At 45.8% G+C, this 17,889-nt stretch overlaps 2 protein-coding genes across 2 annotated transcripts; one reads left to right on the top strand and one right to left on the bottom strand.

Annotated features, from left to right (window-relative positions):
• Nucleotides 1-921: 921 nt before the first annotated feature.
• reep6 (receptor accessory protein 6) lies at nucleotides 922-5,807 on the bottom strand (the record flags this gene model as incomplete). The annotated part of the gene is made up of 6 exons (XM_080024031.1): nucleotides 922-936; nucleotides 1,445-1,587; nucleotides 1,900-2,068; nucleotides 2,642-2,780; nucleotides 3,205-3,298; nucleotides 5,675-5,807. 6 exons carry the CDS (start codon nucleotides 5,805-5,807, stop codon nucleotides 922-924), a joined length of 693 nt encoding a protein of 230 aa, XP_079880157.1.
• Nucleotides 5,808-7,140: 1,333 nt separating this feature from the next.
• Nucleotides 7,141-17,870, top strand: LOC307239086 (tetraspanin-33). The gene is made up of 8 exons (XM_080012345.1): nucleotides 7,141-7,318; nucleotides 8,073-8,130; nucleotides 8,476-8,600; nucleotides 8,947-9,021; nucleotides 9,282-9,377; nucleotides 9,549-9,674; nucleotides 15,592-15,753; nucleotides 17,540-17,870. The coding sequence occupies exons 1-8, from the start codon at nucleotides 7,262-7,264 to the stop codon at nucleotides 17,675-17,677; spliced, it is 837 nt and encodes a 278-aa protein (XP_079868471.1). The 5' UTR covers nucleotides 7,141-7,261; the 3' UTR covers nucleotides 17,678-17,870.
• Nucleotides 17,871-17,889: the final 19 nt, after the last annotated feature.

The raw sequence follows: 17,889 nt of genomic DNA on the forward strand, positions 1-17,889 counted from the left end.
ATGATATCACATTTTAATACATCTCTTTGACTGAAGAAGCAGAATGAAGAGTTCAGCATCGCCCTCCTCAGTGTGAGGGGGGCTCGTCTTCATCATTGGGTGCAGGCTGCTAGGGAGGGAAGGGAATATAGCTTAAAATAACATAATAATATACTATGATAATATCATAGTATATTTAATGAAATTATATAATATAATTAAATATACTATACTCTCTCTCTCTCTCTCTCTCTCTCTCTCTCTCTTTCTCTCTCTCTCTCTAAATATATATATATATATATATATATATATATATATATATATAAAAGCGTGGTGTATTGTATTACATCATTATATTATAGTATACTATATAGTGTATTTTTTTATCCATCTCCTGCTGCGCCGCTGAGAACCAGACCAAAAAAGTTATGTGCACCCCTGACTACAATATAATGTAATGCAAGGTAACGTAATGTAATTCATTATGGGATGTAGTAACAATGTACAATAATGCAAGTAGTATGTGGTTAGTGTGTGGCTCAGCAGCTTTGCGTGCCGTCTCCTCAGAAGAGCAGTTGGTGAAACAGATCGTTTCTATCCTTCCACACAAAGCTCCTCTCATTAAGCCCTGCACCGTCTGCTGTGTCCCGAGCTTCCACTTTAAAGAGACTAAACAGTGATAAAGTCTACACTAGTAACCCTTCTCAGTGACCTCCATTACTAATCATAACTAATAACAAACTGCCTTTATTCCAACCACTCCATTCTTTCTCTAGTTCCCCTGCAACTAAAGAATATTCCTCAGAAATATTAAATACAATGTAAAGCTCCTGAGGTCAAAATGTAAGGCGTATTCAGATTGGCGACTCCAGTTGGTTTTATATCCTTAACTAGCTGTTAATTCACTGCTAACCAGCCACTAACTAGCTGCTACTCACCAGGTCAACCCAGGAAGAGCTGCAAAGGCAGAAACCAGAGTTAAAATCTGAATTTAATCAATATATGAACACAGTAGCAATACTACTAAACTAATATTACTACTACAACGCTCCACACACACACGCACACACACACACACACACACAGACGCACACACACACACACACACACACACACACACACACACACACACACACACACACACACACACACACACACACACACACACACACACACACAGCTTGGGGTATTATTCGTTTGTTTCATTATTAGTTTGTTTGTAGATATGGATAATACAAGTTTGTTTAGTTGTAGTTACGGTTAATACCAAACCTTGTGACCATGACGTGGAATTTTCCCAAAACACAATAAATGGAAACCTAAAAAATGAACTGAAAAAAAATAGAAGCTGAAACACAGACGCTCCAAGCGCTTAGTGAGTGCAGCTCCTACGATGCACTGGGGCAGCTCCCACAATGCATTGGGGCAGTGGCCAGTCGGCCTGTAAGTGGGCAGAGCTACTTACCGGTCTATCCTCCCCTGGGTCCCCTGGTTCCCCAGGTCCTGCTGGTCCTGCTGAGGGTAAACTCTTCGGGGCCGGGGCCGGGGCCACCTGCGCCAGGGTCGAGGGGGTCAGGAGGGTCTTGTTCTTCACCAGAGTAGAAAGAACTGGAAGACCAGAGAGAAATTAAGAATGCACTGGATGGAACGAAGGAAGGATCTTTCATACTTGGATGAATATTGAGAGTAATTTGAAGAAAAGACAGAAGACAGAGAAGCACACACCTTGACTCCTCCACCTGCCCCCCCCCCCCCCCCCCCACACACACACACACACATCTGGGCTCCTCCCCCTCGATCTGGACTCCTCCTCCTCCTCCCTTCAGACCCCTCCACCTGATCTCCTCCACGAACTCTCCACCTCAGAAGGATCTGCAGCCCTTCCCTGATCTGAGTGTGTCTTGAGCGCAGCCTGCTTACCTTCTCTGGTGACAGTCTCAGCGGCACTCATGGCCTTCCCGCTCAGCTCGCTGACCATGCTGTCCACGGTGGCTTCGTGTCGCAGGAACAACGGGCGGACCACCCTGCGGTAGATCAGCTGGGAGCCGTTCCACGACACCGGGGCCATGCACCACAGCAGGAAGAGGCACTGGAGGAATCAGAGAACCAGAGGCTGGGACCAGGAAGACCTCCACTGCTGCAGACCACTAACTGAGTGAGATACCTGCACTACTGACGGTCCACTGTCAGTACTGATGGTCTGCTCCTTAAGGCCTCGCAGCAGGAGACCAGACATGCAGATTAATTTCTATTTTCTTGGTAGGGAACGGAAACATTAGATCTAACCACTGCTGTGATCTGCTGTTCTAATGATCAGGTTTAAGATTAATTAAACAGGTTCCATGTTCAACCACCTCATATCCCTCAACCGCCTCATATCTGAACAGAGTTTCTATATGTTAGTGACGACCAGTGTGATGAATGTTCTGATAATAAACTGTGTTGTGTCTGGAGGGTGGAGGAGAAAGCGTGGAGATGCAGCTCCACCAGGTTCAGACCTTCAGACGTTACAATGGATTCATGGACTGTGTGAGTGTTCCAACGCTTCCACCTCCAGTATGAAACACACTTAAGATTTGAATGACACATATATGACCACAGCATATAATCTCAATGTATAGTCTAATCTATGAGCATCTGGAAACCAAGGCTGAGGTCCCACCTTGAAGGCATAGTAGAAAGGGAACCAGTAGAGGAAGATGTCAGAGAAGAACTCCCCCAGGCTGAAGACCCCGTAGACCACCCAGTAGGTGAGCCACTTGGTGTCATCCTCCTTGTTCTCACTCTCAATGGCTTTGACCCTGGAGGCGGAGCCAAGAAACACATCTGAACTGTCTGATGGAAACAGGAGCCATTTTGTAACGAGGGAAATAACGATTTTGATGACGCTAACGCATTTAAAAGCTGCAGACGGACCATAATAAGAGATAATGTCATAAGAGATAAGAAAATATCATTTGAATTCTGATTACATGAGTCACTGAAATCTGCATGTTTAAGAAGGAGGAGAAGAAGAAGGATCAGCAGACTCAGTTGTTCTCTGTTAGAAACGTTCAGAAAAACCTGATCCCTGATCAGATCAGACTTCACAGGTTAAAGTGACTCAGCAGTGAGTTGGTATTCTGAACTGTTTGACTCTCAGCTGATCTTTAAATTTGTGATTGAACCACAGCTGATCTATAAAGTTGTGTTTGAATCTCAGCTGATCTTCAGGTTCAGACTCACGAGAAGTACGCCGGGTACACGAAGCCAATCAGGTTGCACAGCAATGAGGCTCCGTAGCCGTAGACCAGGTAGAGCCCGGTCAGAGACACTGCTCCTGCAGGAGGAAAACAGAACGACACCCAGTTCAGCACCTCATCACTTCATCACCTCATAATATCATCATCGCATCACCTCATCGCTTCATCACTTCTTCACCTCATCCATTCATTAGGTTCCAGAGCATCCAGTTCACTCTTTGCTGTCTGTGGAACAATTTTCCCCTCTGAGCTGACAACACACTCACACACCTGTGAGTACAACCAGTCTCTACCAGCGACACTGGGAGCCGCCCAGTACAACCAGTCTGCCTACTGGCGACACTGGGAGCCTCCAAGTACAACCAGTCTGCGACTGGTGACACCAGGCTAAAAGTATCTGGAATACAACAACTGCAGTACAAACTAGTTGAGGTTTCGTTAGAACAGGGACATTTCTTGAGACGCGTCTTGTCATTTGAGTTGGATCAATATCAATGTTCATTTGCTTCATCATTTTACTGGGAGTAGAATACAAGAGTTATATAAGTCCAAGCTTCATCTCTGGAGTGGCTGGAAGTCATTCACATCCAGCCACATCCAGCGTTTGCTACAGGTAGACCCACAACTTGAGTCGATGCTGCGTTTAAAGGAAGCTCAGAAAACTGTAACTCATGCTTCATTTTACGGAACTCTGAAATCTACAATCGTTCACAGAAGTTGTTTTTGCACCGCAGGAAGTTATTAAGATGGAGGTACACTTAAAAAGAAGTCAAGGTTTTTGACCAAAAAATTGCCTTCAGAACAAGATAAGAACAAAGTGACGCGTGTTTTATATATACCGTCTCTCCTCAAATATAACCTGGTACTCAAATAAAAAACGGTAAATAAGGCTGAATCTGAGTCAGAGTGTTTTTGGTGTGTGTGTGTGTGTGTGTGTGTTATTTTCTCCTCCAGTGCTGCGCCATGCTCTGAGTGCGCTGCTAATCCTGTGCTGTTGCCCTGTGCTGGATTTTCTGTGTTTTATTTTAGATCTATTGTATTAGTTAATTTCTGCTGGTATGATACGAACATTTTAAGCCAAGGGATGTTCTACCTTGGATCAGGACAGTGGTTTGCGTTATGGAGTGTGATCTCTGGTCCACTGTGCTTCCTGCGTCTCCGAACAAAAAAATAATGCCTGTTTATTTTAGATGTATTTATTTTGAGGAGCACGGCACCCAGGCGGCAGTTGAGGTAAATAACAGCCCGGGTCATTATTCGAGGAAATATGGGTACTGTCAATAAAGTACATTGAGTTTGATTTTGCTATTTCTTTTTTTGTGCATCTTTCACCACTGAATTCCTATTGAGTATCCTGCTGATGGTGTTCTGGTACATGTTCTCCGGTGGTTCTAATGTATTTGTTCTGGGGTCTTTTCAAGTGTATCCTCACTTTAAGAAACTTTGGAGGAATCGTTCCTTTCTTTTGTGTCCGCACTGAATGATCCAGGAATGATCGTAATTGTTAAAACACCGTTCTTGAGGGACATTTAAACCCAACGACACAAAAGGAACATTCAGTGACATAAGTGCACGGTGATTGATCCAGACGTAAGTCCACGGGAAAAAAAACACATGAAAAATAAGTTACTTCATTTCAAGTAAACTGTTTGTACACCATTTATTTCTAAAACATTAAATCTACATTTAAAAAAAAAAAGCGTCGCTCGCAGTGGACAAGGTGGACCTCGATCACGACAGGCTGTCCTCAGTGCGAGCCGTCCAAATAACATTGCCAGTCAGTAATGGAGGAGTGGACAGGACATCCACTTTTAGAAGTTAGTCACACTTGTTAATGAACAGACCAAATGTCAGAAAACCTTGAAAAAAGTTATGAAACAACTGGAAAAAAAAAACTATGCAGCGTTCAGTGTAAACTCAGAAAATTGTAACTCGTGCTGCATTTCACAGAACTCGGAAAACTGTAAAAGGTACCCAACACCACTTAACTGGACCCTGTGTTTTGCTGCCTGCAATAAATTTTTTATTATTATTCTTATTATTAGTAGAAATAATACAAGTTGTAGCGGTAGTAGTAGTAATAGTAGTAGTAACAGCAGCAGTAGGAGAAGTAGTAGCAGTAATGGTCGTGATTCAGTTTCACGCTGCATATAGAGACTGAGGCGTGTGGGACGGAGCAGGGCTGGAAATATAAAGAAATGCACTTCCACTACCCATAATGCAAAGCATATTTGGTTCACTTCTTGCATCAGGTAGGATTGTGTTCTCACCACTGTGGAACCGCACTAGGGTTCCCTCGGAAGCATCCAGACCACCTCTCCAGATGGTCTGTGAGAGTTCACACCCACACCGAGGGAGGAAATGCACCAGGTTACATTCAAACAGACTAAACACTGCAGATGTGTAACTGCCCTAAATTAGTTAGTTAGAAATTTGTTAGTTCCAGAACATACCCAGTGCTATGATTTTCTTTTTAATTCCTGTTTTCTCCTCCAGCTTTCCCAAGACGTCGGTGACAAGGTTCTTCTCATTTAAAAACTTCTCTGTTCGGTCTTTTATCTTTGTAAAGATCTCAGTCAGACCCATGGTCTGCAACTAGACCTCCAACAGGACCTCCAACTGGGCCAACAGGACTCCAATTGAGCCAATTAGACCTCCAACCAGACCCACCACCAGACTTCAAATGTACCTCCTGCTGGACCTCCAAAAGGTCCTACCAGGCCTCAAAATGGACCTCCAACTGTCTGAGGCAGACACAATTTTGACCGACAGAGCTCTAGGATAAAGAGTCCATCCACTGGACTTGCTAGATGTCACCAATCGGCTTTCCTGCAGGAGGGGGAGGGGAGGAGGGTGATGAAGGATCAAGGAGAATGCACCAATAGGAGACAAGCAGAGATAATTCTTTTCAGGTAAATATAGAAACAGTGAGGCTCAGCAGCTCCTCCTCATCTGAGGTTCCGTCAATACACCGTGACAAAAGAGAAGCAGCCATGGGCTTTAAAATAAAAGCCACAGACCAGTGAGAGTGCCCATGCTGACCCAGGTCCACAGCCAAAAGCGCCTACAATGGGTATGTGAGCGTCAGAATTGGAGCATGGAGCAGTGGAAGAAGGTGGCCTGGTCTGATGACTCATGATATTTTTTAAATCATCTGGATTGCCGGGTGCATGTGCATTGTAGACCCGGGCACGGGCAGAAGGCACGAGCAATGTTCTGTTGGGAAACCTTGGGTCCTGGCATATATGTAGATGTTCCTTTGACATGTACCACCTACCTAAATATTGATGTAGACCAAGTACACCCCTTCATGGCAACCGTGGTGGACCCCTGATGGCAGTGGTCTCTTTCAGCAGGATTGAAATCTGCCACACTGCAAAAAGAATACAGGAATAGTATGATGAACTTGACAAAGAGTTAGAGGTGTTGACTTGTCCTCCAAATTCCTCAGATCTCAACCCGACCGAGCATCTGTGGGATGTGTTGCAACAACAAGCCAAACCCATGGATGCCCCACCTCGCACCTTACAAAACTGAAAGGATCCGCTGCTAACGTCTGGGTGCCAAATACCACAGGACACCTTCAGTGGTCTTGTGGAGTCCATGCCTCGATGGGTCAGAGCTGTTTAGCGGCATGGGGGGAGCTACAAAATATTAGGCAGGTGGTTTTAATGTTGTGGCTGATTGGTGTCTCCTTCCTTTCCTCAAACTCCTCATATGGTGAAATGAACAAATGAAACTAGTGTGAATGCTCCACCACGTTTGTTTCTACCTTTCTTCTCTTCGATTAAAAAAAACAACTTCCTGTTGATTGAGTTTGACTGTGAGTGTGTTCTCTGTGTGTCACCTTCCTTTGCTCAGTTTGACAGCTGGCTGGCTGACAGGCTGTTGCTGCAGCTCCAGTTTCTATCTAATGAACAGAGGAATGCAGCTGCAAGCCTCCACAGGTCTGAAGCAAAGGAACCAAGAAGGAACCAAGGATTCCACAACGTTCTTACGCCATGTAAAAGATAAGGTTCCTCAGAACTCTGAGAAGAGACATGAGGGGCTTCAGGACCACCAAGTACACCCTGTTCTTCTGCTGCTATATCTTCTGGGTGAGTCAGAGGAACCACAAGGAACCTCAGCTGTTGGGATACCAGTATTCTGTTCATTTCTAGATTCAAGATTCAATATTCAAGAGGTTTATTTGTCACATACATATACATACGTTCATACATATATGCAGTGAAATGTCATTGCAACGCACCCGGAGATTATGCACAATAAGTTCTAAACTGAACACTAATTACTAACCTAATTACTACCTAACTAACTAACTGAACTAACCAATTCCTAAAATGTAATGCAGTTAGTAATTAGAATAAAAGAAAATACAATTAAATTAAATTAAATTAAATAAGGGGTAATACTTTGTGGGGGTACAAAATTGAAATAAAAGGAATAGACTTATGTATATTGGTTAGGCTATTTGTATATACAGATATGTGCAGTGTTCTGTCTCTGTTAGGAGACCAGCTCATCTCTATCTTCTGTTCAGAGACAATTGCTTCTCAATCTTCTGTTAGGAGACTGGTTCATCTCTATCTTCTGTTAGGAAATCAGTTAACCTACTATTTTCTGTTAGGAGACCAGTTAATCTCTATCTTTTTAAGGAGACCAGTTCATCTCTATCTTTTTTAAGGAGACCAGTTCATCTCGTTATCTTCCGTTAGGAAATCAGTTCGTCTCCTATTTGCTGTTAGGAGACAAGCTCATCTCTATCTTCTGTTTGGAGACAAGTTAATCTACTATCTTCTTCTAGGAGTCCAGTTCATTTCTCTATCTTCTCTTTCTTCTCCTCCTCCTCAGGTCTCCAGCTCTGTCCTCATCGCTGTTGGAGTCTACGCTAAGATTGCTAAAGAGAAAGGTCCGTCAGTGAAATTACAGATTAAAATATAAACCTACAATTTTAAACTCATTCTTCATCCCTTCATCCACTGTGACCTGACGTCCACTCAGAGCTGTGAAGACATTGTGTCAATCACTGTGATCAGTTCACTAGTAGATCTGATAACCTCTTTCAGGGAGATTTAAGGGTTGAATGATCATTAGCTGCTTTCCTGCTATGTTAGAAACCAGAATATTTTTATTATTATTTGTATAAGTAGTAATAGAAGTAGAATAATTTGTGTGTGTGTGTGTGTGTGTGTGTGTGTGTGTGTGTGTGTGTGTGTGTGTGTGTGTGTGTGTGTGTGTGTGTGTGTGTGTGTAGATGTGGTGGACACTCTCACTGTGGACCCCGCTCTGCTCTTGATCCTGATTGGTTTGTCCATGTTCATCCTGACGTTCTTCGGCTGTGTGGGAGCGCTGCGCAACGCCCCTTGCCTGCTGAAGACGGTACTGCAGCCTGGACATGGGCAGATAGAGAGCGATAGAGATATAGAAAGAATAGAGATATAAGATAGAGGTAGAAATAATGATATTGACAGATATAGAAATAGAGATGTTGGGAAACTTAGGAATCCTCCTGTCTTGCGGTTGGCAACATATACTTCCCACAATGTGGCTGCCGTAGGGCACAGCAGAGACAACGGTGAGCCTCAGTTGTCGCCTGGGAGGGACGACCCAGATTGTCCCCAGTTGTCACCTTGGGGGGGTTGGTTTTGTGATTAAAATGTTGTAACATGAAAACATGAAACATGGAGATGTGAAAACATTAATCCGACCCTATATCCATTTCCAGTTCCTCGGGATCCTGGCAGTGATCGTCCTCCTACAGATCGCTGCTGCCGTCCTGGGATTCACCTTCAGCGATAGGGTAACAACACCCCAGGGAATAGAACCCCTAACCTACAGGGGTAGTGCCTTGCTGTAGGGAATAGAACCCCCAACCCTTTTCGTCCCTTGCTGTAGGAAATAGAACCCCTAACCTGCAGTGCTAGTGCAGTTTTTTTGGTTGCAACATGGAGAAGTTCTGCTCCTCACTGAAGAGTTCATGATCTGCTTCCTAGAGCAGTTTTAACATGCTGGCACCCCCTGTGTGCTCTGGGTGGAAACGCTCTAAACGATCCTGTGCAGGTGATCCTGAGGACAGAGATGCTGATGATGAAAGCCATCGTTCGCTACCGGGAAGATCTGGACCTGGAGAACGCCATTGACTTCATCCAGAAGAAGGTTTCTACAGATACCTTAATCCCAGATTACAGTGTTTGAGTGTCTGGACATGAGGTTAATCCCATATTACAGTGTTTCTGAGTGTCTTGACAGGAGGTTTATCCCAGATTACAGTGTGTCTGAGTGTAGTCTGGACAGGAGGCTAATCTCAGATTACGGTTTTGCTTGTAGTTCCAGTGCTGTGGGGTTCAGGCATTTACAGACTGGTCCCATAACGTTTACTTCAACTGCTCAGATTCTAATCCGAGTCTGGAGGCCTGCGGAGTCCCCTTCTCCTGCTGCCACCGCCACAACCAGGTGGGAGGAACCAGTCAAACACCAGTAACACCAGTAACACACCAATAACACCAATAACATCAGTACCACACCAGTAACACCAGTGTCATCAGTAACACACCAATAACACACCAGTGACAGATTAGTAACACTAGTATCACCAGTAACACACCAGTAACACAACAGTAACACACCAGTAACTCCAGTAGCACCGGTAACACACCAGTAACACACCAGTTACACACCAGTAACACCAGTAACATACCAGTAACACCAGTGACATCAGTAACACACCAAAACACCAGAAACACAACTGTAACACACCAGTAAAACAACAGTAACATACCAGTAAAACAACAGTAACATACCAGTAACACAAGTGACATCAGTAACACACCAATACCACCAGTGACACACCAGTAACACACCAGTAACACAACAGTAACACCAGTGACACACCAGTAACACACCAGTAACACAACAGTAACACCAGTAACACACCAGTAACACACCAGTAACACCAGTGAAACCAGTAACATCAGTAACCCCGGTAACATCAGTAACACACCAGTATCACCAGTAAAACACCAGTAACACAACAGTTACACCAGTACCACACCAGCAACACCAGCAACACAACAGTACCATCAGTAACACACCACTAACACTAGTTGACAAGTCCTCCGGGATGGGATCTGTTGTGATGTTGTGCCGCCTTGTTGTAGGGGTGGCGGGACTTGAGTCTGTGTGGAGGCGCTGATTTAACGGTTGTGTCATGCAGGATATGCCAGCTGTGTGTCTGGGCTTTCCTGGCAAGGTTGATAGTAGCACCCTCCCGTCAGAGTCCGGCCGGGGCAATTCCTGAAAGGACTGGCAGGTAGGACACAGGGGTGGGCTTCAGGCAGCCGGTTATTGTCCGGAGACAGTTGTTGATCACGGTGTCAACCTTTTTGACATGTGGGGTCCTACACCAGGCTGGGGCACAGTATTCAGCTGCAGAGAAGACCAGGGCTTGTGTAGAAATCCAGAGTGTCTTGGCCGAGGCCCCCCAGCTTGTACCAGCAAGACGTCGGATAAGCGAGGCCCTTGATGTCACCTTGGCCCTCACATCTTCTAGGTGTTTCTTAGAGGTAAGGTCCTATCCAGGCATACGCCAAGGTACTTTGGGGCTTGCTGAAATTCCAGAAGCTTGTTATCCCCAAACACATCCAGTACCTTCTTTGCTTCCCTGTTGTTAAGGTGGTATGCTGCCGACACGGTCTTCCCAATACTGAGCTGCAGGCACCACCTGTGGAGGTAGGTAGCCAAGATGCCAGGTCCTGGTTGAGACCCTCTTCCATCACCTTCCATGTAGGTTGACGCAGCATGATGACCAGGTCATCTGCGTAACCATATTTCCTAGATGTTGTATCTGGAAGGTCATGGATGTGTGTGAAAAGCATCAGTGAGAGGACAGAATCCTGAGGAACCCCGTTTCTCAGTCTTCTGAGCCTACTTCTCAGGCCATTGTTGGTCTGTAGGATGAAGCTGCGGTTCAACAGCATCTCCATGATAAAGTTTACCATATGCCTACCTGGGATTGTCCTCAGCAGCTTCAGATGGAGTCTGCGGAGCCAGACGGTGTCATATGCGGCTGTCAGGTCCAGTAGCACCAGCCCAGCTTTCTCATTAGACTGAAAGCTGTCTTCAATGACTTGCCTGAGCAGTGTTACCTGGTCCACCGTTAACCTGCCCTGGCGGTAGCCGACCTGTTCCCTGGGAAGTTGTGGGTTCACCACTGGCTCAATGCGGCTGTGGATCACCCTCTCAAGAATCTTAAATGGGACACAGAGCAGCGAGATGGGTCTGTAGGACTTGGGGTCTTCCGAGGGTTTGTTTGGCTTCAGCAGGGCTATGACTGAAGCATGACGCCATGTCTTGGGGAGCTTGGATCTCCAGAAGCAGGATGAGAGGAAGGCGCAGAGCCAAGCAGATGTTGTTGCACTCTGGTGGATCACGAATTCCAGGTGGATGTTATCACGGCCTGGGGCCTTGCCTTGCTTTAGTTTGCTGATGGCCACACTGAGTTCCGCTGTGGTAAAGTCTCCTGATAGGTTGGCATCAGCACTGGCCGCCCCGGAGAGGGTAGAAACCTTGCACGATGTCAGGAGGGTGAAATTCTTGTCTGCTCCAGGGAAACGGCCATTCTTGAGAAGCAGTGATGCCATGGCATCTGCTGTCACAGGCATTTGAGGGATGATACTTTTCTGCCAGTCAGCTGGTTGATGGTCAGCCATGGCTTGTGGCTGGAGTGGGTGAAGTCGATTGACTCAGCAACTTCAGTCCATCTGGCCTTACTGGTCGCATCCAGCTTTTGGAGTAGTGCCGTTGCAGTTGTAACCACATCTTCCCTTGAGCTAGCCTGCTGGTGGTCTCGCAGGAGCTGGCTACATTCTTCATCCCAGCCTGGGATAAAGCTCTCATGGTAGCCTTGTGGGATGGATTTCTTTGCTGCCCCTAGGAGGACTTTGCAGTAGGCAGCATACACAGCGTCCACATTGTCAGAATCTGGGTCCGGGAGACAGGCTGATCTTCCTTCTGTCTCAGCTGTGTATGACTGCCAGTTGGCCTTCCTGAAGTTCCATCTCCTGACGGGCTTGCCTGGTACTGGCTGCAGCAGGGAGGGAGCCTGGATGATGGACGGTCGGTGGTGTGATCGGAACCTGGGGGAATGGGGAACCTGTTGTAGTTTCTTGATGAATTTGATGTGTTGATGAAGGAGAGACCGCTGACGCTGACTTGAGCAAAATAATAGGTTTATTACAAAAGAACTGGTGGGACCAGCCAGAGGGCCGACACGGCCACAAGGTCCGTTGATGGTGGGGCTTATACACGTTGACCACTGATGTGTCCTGGATTTTAGTGACCAGCCACTCAACACTGGAGCCAGGTGGGGACTGGCCACCGTCTGTCCAGTTGAGGTCATCCCTAACAAAGGTTGCCGGGCCATGCTGTCTACTGTAGATTGACCCAGCGAGATGGAACCTGTGCAGCCTGAGCTTGTCCTCTTCTGTGCAATGGGTCTCCTGAAGAAGGACAGCTGCTACTACATTGGTTTTGGCCAGATGGTGTATGACCTCCAATTTGGTAGTGGTAAGGCCCTCGACATTGAGTTGAAGCACTGTAATTCCTTGGCACTCAATGGTCGGGATGGCCGCCCACGCTGACATGGACCTGCATTACCCCGGCCTCTTTCACCTTACATTTACATTTAGTCATTTAGCAGACGCTTTTATCCAAAGCGACTTACAACTGTTCAAACACCGACGGACGCAGCCATCAGGAGCAATTAGGGGTTAAGTGTCTTGCTCAAGGACACTACAGAATGCTAGCAGGAGGAGCCTGGGATCGAACCAGCAACCTTTAGATCACTAGACCACCAGCTCTACCGCCTGAGCTACCATCCCCCATGGTCCACCTTGGTCTTCCAGCTGGCTGATTGGGTGGCAACATTCGTTTCACAAGCTGGTCCTGCATCATATCTTGTTACTTGCAGGGGAGGCCACGTGGAGGCTCTCGTCTTCTCCCCCGGCAGGCACACCAGTAACACACCAGTAAAACCATTGACACAACAGTAACACCAGTACCACACCAGTAACACCAGTAACATCAGAAACACAACAGTTACACACCAGTAAAACAGCAGTAACACCAGTACCACACCAATAACATCAGTAACACACCAGCAACACACCAGTACCACCAGTAACTCACCAGTAACACACTAGTATCCCCAGTAACACGCCCATAACACTACACACCAGTAACACCAGTGACAAACCCATAACACACCAGCAACACCAATAACACCAGTAACACAACAGCAACAAACCAGTTAAACCAGCAATACACCAGTAACACCAATTACACCCCAGTAACATAACAGTAACACACCAATAACACAACAGTGACACCTGCACCGCACAATTAACACCAGTAACACCAGTAACACACCTGTAACACCATTTACATACCAGTAACACACCAGTAACACCAGAAGCACACGGGAACACACCAGTTACACACCAGTAACAGCAGTACCACACCAGTAACATCAGTAATACGAGTAAAACCAGCAACACACCAATAACACGAGTACCACACCAGTAACATCAGTAACACACCAATAAAACACCATTAACACCAGTAGCACACCAGTAACACCCTAGTAACACCAGTAAAACCAATAACACAGCAATAATACCAGCTACACCAGTAAAACCAGTAATACACCAGTAATACCAGTAGCAACAGTGACACCACTAACACACTAGTAACACCAGTAACACACGAGTAACAACAGTAATACACCTGTAACACCAGTAATAGAACAGTAACACACCAGTACAACCAGTAACACACCAGTGACACCAGAAACACACCTGTAACACACTCATAACACACCAGTAGCACCAGTCACAACAACATAACAGTTACACCAGCAACACACTGGTAAGACCAGTTGCACACAAGTAACACACCAGTAACACACAGTAAAACATTTGTTACACACCAGTAACAACAGTTGCAATAACACAACAGTAACACCAGTAACACACTGGTCACACCAGTAAAACCAGTATTTTACCAGTTACACCAGCAACACACCAGTAACACCAGCAATACACCAGTAACACACCAGTAACACACCAGTAACACACCAGTAAAACACCAGTAACACACCAGTAGCACACCAGAAACACACTCATAACACAACAGTAACACCAGTTACACACTAGTAACACCAGTAACACCAGTATTTCACCAGTCACACCAGTAACACACCAGTAACACTAGTGACACAACAGTTACACACCAGTAACACGAGTAGCACATCAGTAACACACCAGTAACACCAATAACACCAGTAACACAACAGTAACACACCAGTAAAACCAGTAGTACACCGGTAGAACCAGTAACACACCAGTCACACACCAGTAACACCAGTAACACACTGCTAACTCCAGTAACACACCAGAAACATACCCATAACACCAATTACACAAACAACACCAGTAACACCAGAAAGACCAGTAACAGCAATAACAGCAGTAGAACCACTAACACCAGTATCACACCAGTAACACCAGTAACACCAGTAATACACCAGTAACACACCCGTAACATCAGTGACACACCAGGAACACACCGGTACCAACAGTAACACCCCACTATCACCAGTAACACACCAGTAACACACCAGTAACGCTAGCAAGACCATTAACACTTGTAACACCAATAGCACCAGTAACACCAGTAACAAACAAGTAACACCACAAACACACCAGTAACACACTCATACTGTAACACAACAGTAACACCAGTATTTCATCAGTCACACCAGTAACACACCAGTAACACACCAGTAACACTAGTAACACAAGTAGCACACGGGTAGCACCAGTAACACCAGTAACAGTAACACAACAGTAACACCAGTAACACACCGCTAACACACCAGTAACACACCCATAACACCAGTAACACACCAATAACAACAACAACACCAGCAACACACCAGTAACACACCAGTAACACCAGTAACATACCAGAAGCACCAGTAATACACCAGTACCACACCAGTAACACACCAATAACATCTGCAACACCAGTAATACACCAGTAACACACCTCTAACACCAGTAACACACCAAGAACACACCAGTGACACACTAGTAACACCAGTAGCACTAGTAACACACCAGTAACACCATTAACACCCATTACACCAGTAACACCAGCAACACACCAGACTTACCAGAAACAAACAAGCACCATACTCTCCCGGAGCTAGGACACATAAACACTCTGTGTCTCTGTGTGTGTGTGTGTGTGTGTGTGTGTGTGTGTGTGTGTGTGTGTGTGTGTGTGTGTGTGTGTGTGTGTGTGTGTGTAGTCGGTGTTGGACACCATGTGTGGTCACGCTGTTCAGCTTCTTCCAGCACCTTTTGCTTCCTCCTCCGTCTCCACCTCCGGCTGCCTGGAGCAGATCCTGAGGTGGAGCAGCCACAACCTGATGCTGGTGGGGGGGCTGGGTGGAGCCGTGCTGCTGCTGGAGGTGGGGCCACCCAGACACTTACATCAACACCCAACATCTCCACTTCTACCTCCACCAACACCTACACCTCCCTGTATATTAGAATACACCCTGTATATTAGAATACACTGTATAAACCACCAATCAGCCACAACATTAAAACCACCACTGATAACCACTAATATTGTGTAGGTCCCTCTTGTGCTACCAAAACAGCTCTGACCCGTCAAGGCATGGACTCCACAAGACCTCTGAAGGTGTCCTGTGGTATCTGGCACCAAGACATTAACAGCAGATCCTTTAAGACCTGGAAGTTGCGAGGCATGGCCCCAATAAATCAGGCTTGTTGTTGCAACAGATCCCAAAGATGCCTGAGGAATTTGGAGGCCAAGTCAACACCTTGAACTCTTTGTCAAACCATTCCTGAACATTTATTTTTCAGTGCAGAGCGCATTATCCTGCTGAAAGAGACCACTGCCATCGCGGAATACTGTTGCCATGAAGGGGTGTACTTGGTCTGCAACAATGTTTAGGTAGATGCTACATGTCAAAGCATCACCCACATGAATGCCAGGAACCCATGGTTTTCCAGCAGAACATTGCCCAGAGCATCACACTGCCTCCTCCACCTTGCCTTCTTCCCATAGTGCATCCTGGTGCCATCTCTTCCCCAGATAAACGACGCACATGCACCCAGCCATCCACATGATGTAGAAGAAAACGCGATCCATCAGACCAGGCCACCTTCTTCCATTGCTCCATGGTCCAGTTCTGATGCTCACATGCCTGTTGGCAATTGCAGCCACTTTCGGTAGTGGACATATGTCAGCATGGACACTCTGACAGCTCTGAGGCTATGTAGCAAGCTGCGATACACTGTGTGTTCTGACACCTTTCTATCATCGCCAGCATGAACTTTTTGAGAAATTTGTGCTACAGTAGCTCTTCTGTGAAATCAGACTAGACAGGCTAGACTTTGCGCCCTTAGCACATCAATGAGCCTTGGGCGCTGATGACCATGTCCCCCATTGACCGGTTGTCCTTCCTTAGACCATTTTTGGTAGCTACTAACCACTCCATACTGGGAACACCCCACAAGACCTGTTGTTTTGGAGATGCTCTGACCCAGTCGTCTAGCCATCACAATTTGGCCCTTGTCAGAGTCGCTCAGATCCTTACACTTGCCCAGCTTTCCTGCTTCCAACACATCAACTTCAAGAACTGACTGTTCACTTGCTGCCTATCATATCCTACCCCTTGACAGATGCCATTGGAAGGAGATGAGCAGTGTAATTCACTTCCCCTGTCAGTGGGTTGTGGCTTATCGGTGTATCATAATATAATATACTGTATAATATATATATCATAATATACTGTATACGTTCTATCTTCAGGTGATTAGGACAAACATCATATTCCACTCTCACAGCAACACCGAGGACATCAGATAAAACAAAAAATGACAACGTCTATCCAGATCTATCTCATTATCTCTAAATAACCCACCGGGTGATACAGTTTGGTCCGTCTCTGAAGGCGGTTATTAAGTTATAATGACCATCGGGATGCACATTATCCTACTTATTACACACTACTTACTTAAATAATACACTGAGATGCAATATTGATTACAAATGATTTTATGGCTAGTATGATTAGGTTTATAACTAGTATGTCTAGTTTTATGACTAGTATGTCACAACAATGTAGTTTATTGTTCTCCAACGTGTTTGTGTGTGTGTGTGTGTGTGTGTGTGTGTGTGTGTGTGTGTGTGTGTGTGTGTGTGTGCGTGTGTGTGTGTGTTAGGTGTGTATGATCTCCTTGGCTGCTCTCCAGGTTTCCAGAATCCAGAAGGTTCTGCGTCAGAGGAACCAGAGGGCGTCGCCCGGCGGGAGGAGGCAGAGCTTGTGGTACCCAGCTGTGAATCCCTTTCCTGACGAATGAAGTCACAGCGTTCTGGACACGTGGCCGTGGTTACAAAATCAACTGTAGCCCTACATCCAGACTAGGGACGGTCGTAAATACGGAGGAGTTGACTGTATTATTGATCCATCTCTAACTTCTGCTTCTGATGATTGATTTCCTCTTCTTGGACAGAACGATCGATAGAATCTCCATTAAACTAAAACCATGTCACTGCCAATGTGTGAGTAAAT

This window comes from Zeus faber (genome assembly GCF_960531495.2).
Source record: "Zeus faber genome assembly, chromosome: 1".
Taxonomy (NCBI): Eukaryota; Metazoa; Chordata; class Actinopteri; order Zeiformes; family Zeidae; genus Zeus; species Zeus faber.